Raw genomic sequence first — 5,272 nt, 5'->3', positions numbered from 1 at the left:
AATGTGATGAAGTCAACGACATTCAGTTAAAAGTAAAATGTAGTCACCCACCATGATAAAATCATTCCTATGAGAATAGTCAAGATGGAAACCTTAACCTTACAAGTCGCCTGACAAAGCAAAATTGAAAATGCTGCACAGTCCAGGTTCGATTAAACCTGCTCATAAACTACAGTGGTAAATGCAAGTTACCGTCCACACTTTTTATCGTCTGCTTCAGCAGAACTGAATATTAAACCAGGTTAATGACCATTAATGAATGTTTACATCGAATTTTGTAAAACAGACTCCGCCAAAGTAAAGGCAATGGACATGAAAAATTATATATTTAAACTAAAAAAACTTGTAAACGAGAAAGCGGTAAAAGATCAAAGAAAGATGTCAATCACAATTTTCTGAGATAAACCATTGTCGAGTTTGCAGGGACACCTTGCATCTTTTCACGTGAACATCAATACCATTTGTACTCTCTCGTTTATTAATATCCACATCTTCATCAAATAGACGCTTTGTTAGCGTTGTCTTGCCAACACCGTAATGGCCGACAACCATTACTCGAATATTGTAAACAGCCTCTTTGCCCTCACTTAATGCTCGTTTGTATAATTCTATTGAATGCTTATCCATTCTAAGGATTTCAATAGGGAGTAAACATGCTGGAATATAAGTAAAACATATTTGTTTCCTTTACATTTGTTTTTTTTCCACAAAGATTAAAACAGAACAAAATGCGTTATTGTGAATAAGAACATATTTAAAAAGTTAAGAACATACCGGTATTCGCCTGGGGCCCGTTTAACGAACATTTCGTAAGTTTTTTTTACGTTTAAACGTAAGCAAAGCTTAAGCGTAACTACTCGTACTATTAGTTAAACGGTCCCCTGTTGTTTTTTCTTATTATTCCCTATCAATAATTTTAACTTGGAACATTTCGATAGTCTTATCGGTGATTTTAATGGACTAGGATTAAATATCGTAACCAAAATTTTCGTACCTTCGGATGTGTCTTTGGCTGAACTTGGCGGGAAAATTTCCGGCATGAATTCCTGATAGCATGCCCAGTTATCAATATCGTACACACAGAATATGATTTTATCCACCTGTAATGATAAAAATACTTTCTTAAAGGCTCATCATGCCACAGAAATGCTATCATTTTTATTTCTCTTAAACTTATTATTTTTGGTAGAGTGTTACATTTTCTAAAAATAACTCATTTGCCAAAAAAGTTGAACTATCTTTGCTTCTTTTGCTTTGCTGGCAAATGCTATAATTATAGTAAATTTGTATTTTGTTACGTTTACAACGCATTACTGCGAATTCAGGTCTACTTTCGTCGGTTTTTAAACACGTAACATGCTCTCAATCTATTATTTCAAACATTATTCAACACATGTTTGATATTTTTAAAGACTTTTATAAATATGAATTTCTGAGGCATTATGTGCCTTTAAAATATGAAATAAAGTCTAAGAAAGAAATATGAAAGAGAAGATCAACAGGGGAGACCAATGTTAAAGTTAAACTTTCCAAACTATCCACGATAGGACATCACCACTAGTAACTATGGCACCTATAAAATTTAGTTCTTTGCACCCTGGAGTGCTTTTCGCGTATAAAATATCTTTTTGTTGAATAGTCAAAAGTGAACATCCGTTTTCAAAGGAAGTAATTGCAATGTGAATAATTATGTGTCAAACTGGAACATGCAGACGATTAAAGCATGCAACAAAGGATTATTTAACAATTTTAATCAATGACATAGGATATCATCGTTATTTTGTCAAAAACCATGCGAAGAATATTCTGGATACAGAAGGATTAGATTTCACAGATCATAACCGTATAAATGGGTTAGTGTTTTGTTTTCTAAATAAAACACATCGTATTGTATGTTTATGACTATTAGATATAATGACTTGCTTAAAGAATAAAAGAAAAAGAAAACTTCTCAAGTAGGCCTAAAGTACACTTAAGAATTAAAATAAACAAGTAAATCAAGAGAAGGAGAGAACACACGTCAAACATCAGGATGGTTTGTAACTTGTTTATTCTAGGATCTACCGGTTTCGGTCTTTTAAGACCTTCATCAGGATATATTTCAAAGATAAATGATTACTGAACAAGAGGTTACAGAATGTGACGCATGTTACTATAAATAGACATATTAATGAGTTTTTCTGGGAAAAGTGCCAAGTTATTTTTCCATATAAAATGTTTCAAATGTTGGATAATCACAGATCATATCTATGTCATGCCCCGGTCACATATTCACGGATAATGCCACGGAAGAGCTACGGTCTAATCGTTCACGGATTACTACGGAAATGTGAAATTCCGTAGTCCGCTACGGTTCCAGTACGGACACACAACGGTATGAGTACGGAGTCCGACGGATTTACCACCAAAAGCCCCCGGAGAGACACGGATTGTTACGGACCGACACGGTTTGATACGGAGCGACATGAATCAGGACGGACGCACTACGGATACACTACGGTCTGCTACGGTATAAGCACGGGTTGGTACGGATAAGTACGGTCTGATACGGAGAAGAACGTATTGATACGGAGAAGAACGAATTGCCACGGATCTATACGGACCTAATACATCCGTCCACAACCTCTTGTTTGCTCATTTTCAAAATGCCTCAAAATAAAAGAACACCTAGAAAACGAATTGCATCGTTCAATGATTTTGGCGGAGAGGATTCAGCCTAATCGCGTCCGAACCCCGAGACACATCAGGTCCAATTAAAGTGAATTTCTTGAAGGACGCTGGGTCCTCAACAAGTTCGGCCATGAGAGCCTCATACTAAACATAAGCGGTCTTCGTAAAAGCCAATCTCTAGTCCACCATCTCGTCTGTCTTCTCTTACCTGATTAGATATGGACTAGTAATCATTAATGAAAAATGTTGATCAATACTGCTTCTCTTTTAATTTTAAGATTTGCTGTTCATCTTACAATTACATTAATGATCGTGATGTTTATGTTTTTAAAATATGTAAAAAAGCTTGTTAATTAATCTTATTATCATTCAAGGGCCAGCGTCCGAGGCTTATGAGACACTTCGTTTTATGTACATATTTACTCCATTTTCACGATCCAATGTTTGTAAAATATGTAACATTAAATGTTATTCTATTACTTATGAATTGTAGTACGATATTAATATAAATTTACTTCTATGCATGTCGTCAAGCAGCTCGACCACTGCCTCCGCATTCTGAGCCATTTCAATATAAAGTTGCAGCCAGTAAATGGCAATTAATATTTATTAAATGTTCCTGCAAATATATATGTCTGTTTTTAACAAGAAGGTAGTATTTATACCCTTGAAAAAGTACATGATACTTAATTCATCCGTACTAAACAGTGGTGGGCCGTACCATTCCGTACCGTTTCGTGTTGCAACGCAATAAACCGTATAAGACCGTGCTAATCCTTGCCTCTCCGTAGTACAACGTATTACGATCGTGGCTTTCCGTGACAATGCCGTATTAATCCGTATTAAAACCGTAGCTTATGCGTAGGGTAACCGTACAAATACGTAGTTCTCCGTACCAAACCGTGGAAATCCTTGATAAGTTGGTGGACTACGAATCAGTACGGACTATTACGGTTTTCGTACGGACCAGTACGTATCAGTACGGATTAATACGGACTAGTAGGGATACGCTACGGTTGATTTTTCCGTAGCAAATTTTTGTGCATGTTCAAAAATTGTCAAGGATCGCTACGGATATACAAGGACTACTACGATTGATTACGGTTACAATACGGATAGCTACTGACCAGTACGGGTAGCTACGGACGATGCCGGAATTAGTCCGTGGCTCTTCCGTGGGCGTATTCCGTGAATATGTGACCGGGGTATCAATAACCATTTTTAAGGCATGGTTTAAGTGTTCATATTCACCTGTTTTGCATAAATTTGGTTCTAACTCCGAAGTCTTAAGAATTAAAAGGTAAGGACAGTTTAGTTATTGTTACTCTTGGTTTATTTTTGTTACAGTTAGATTTAGTTTCAGATTACACAGTATTTTTGTTCGGGGAAATGATATAAATAAAACATGGGTTTGTGAGACACAGTAAAAATATCATCCCTCGTAAATGATATTTTTACTGTTACTCACAAACCCATGTGTTATTTATATAATAACACAAAAGGTTTTTCATATAACAAAAGAATGTCTCAAAATGTAACAACGGAATGTGTTATTATATCTTTTATCAAACTAACAATATATATTTCCAGGTAATATTTAAATAATAGATAATAAAGGTATTAAACAACTGAACAGAAAGTTTACGGCATATTCTTAAAGATCCTGTAATACAATTTTTTATGCTTTTATATCAAAAATATGATGCTCAAATTAAGATTTATCAATATTGTAAGTTCCAAAAAGCATTATTTATAAAAAATATTATCATTTACATTTCATGTAAATAAAGGGAGGTAATTAGAAATTTACTTTCTTTAAAGTCTAAGTCAAATTTTCAATAAGAAATGAATCCATATATCTTAATGATTACATATAATGTGCACAAATATTTGCAGTACATATTTTACATATTCTTCGATGTTTGAAAATTGTTTTATAAGCATAATTATATACATATATAAAATTTCACTTAAGTGTGGTAACAACCTCAATTACAACATACAGGATCTTTTACATGTACCTGCTTAATTAATGATGTCACAAAAACAGTACATTTTTATGTATTATATTCTAGAAATCATATTTTCTCAAATATTTCCGCACATAAAAGGTGTACTCTTTGACATTCGCATTTTTTGCGTGACGCATAAATATCAGCTTATACAGTACGTGTATATATTCTACAAAATATGTAAATAAAGTTTAATCACCGAATCTTTGTTTTCCTGAAGCCATGCTTTGACGGTGGTTAATGCAATTCTGGCAGCGTGTCGTGGATTAACCTCTGTAATAAAAATGCTTAAATTACTCAAAACCTCTTTTGGAAATTTTGAATTTCATTAAGTATTAAAGAATTTCTCTTTATCGTTATTTTGCATGTTTTGTGTCCGCATGGGCTTTAAAACCTATTGGAATAAATTAACATGTCTACTGTCTACATCATTTATTTCATTTTCATTTTCTTCTAGTGTCATATTAGTCACAAAACATTCAAATTCATAAAGTGATTTACTAACTTCACGGCATAGCTTTCTGATTACCCTTATGTACCCCTTCCATAAAAACACAAACTTGTCTGGATTCCTTCCCCCTTTTACTACC

At 34.1% G+C, this 5,272-nt stretch overlaps 1 protein-coding gene across 1 annotated transcript; it reads right to left on the bottom strand.

Annotated features, from left to right (window-relative positions):
* Nucleotides 1-6: 6 nt before the first annotated feature.
* LOC132738654 (uncharacterized) lies at nt 7-4,958 on the bottom strand. The gene is made up of 3 exons (XM_060726221.1): nt 4,882-4,958; nt 995-1,100; nt 7-656 (listed from the first exon to the last, which is right to left on the bottom strand). The coding sequence occupies exons 2-3, from the start codon at nt 1,038-1,040 to the stop codon at nt 382-384; spliced, it is 321 nt and encodes a 106-aa protein (XP_060582204.1). The 5' UTR covers nt 1,041-1,100; nt 4,882-4,958; the 3' UTR covers nt 7-381.
* Nucleotides 4,959-5,272: the final 314 nt, after the last annotated feature.

This window comes from Ruditapes philippinarum, unplaced genomic scaffold (assembly GCF_026571515.1).
Source record: "Ruditapes philippinarum isolate M1 unplaced genomic scaffold, ASM2657151v2 ctg27584_1_1_1_1, whole genome shotgun sequence".
Lineage (NCBI taxonomy): Eukaryota > Metazoa > Mollusca > Bivalvia > Venerida > Veneridae > Ruditapes > Ruditapes philippinarum.
The sequence above is the reverse complement of the archived record's forward strand: the minus strand, read 5'-3'. Positions and strand labels throughout refer to the sequence as shown.

Coding starts and splice junctions, on each gene's coding strand:
- LOC132738654 (XM_060726221.1), bottom strand. CDS start 1,040: ATGCCGGAAATTTTCCCGCCAAGTTCAGCCAAAGACACATCCGAAG. Junction 657..994: donor AGCCAAAGACACATCCGAAG/GTACGAAAATTT, acceptor CTTATATTCCAG/CATGTTTACTCCCTATTGAA.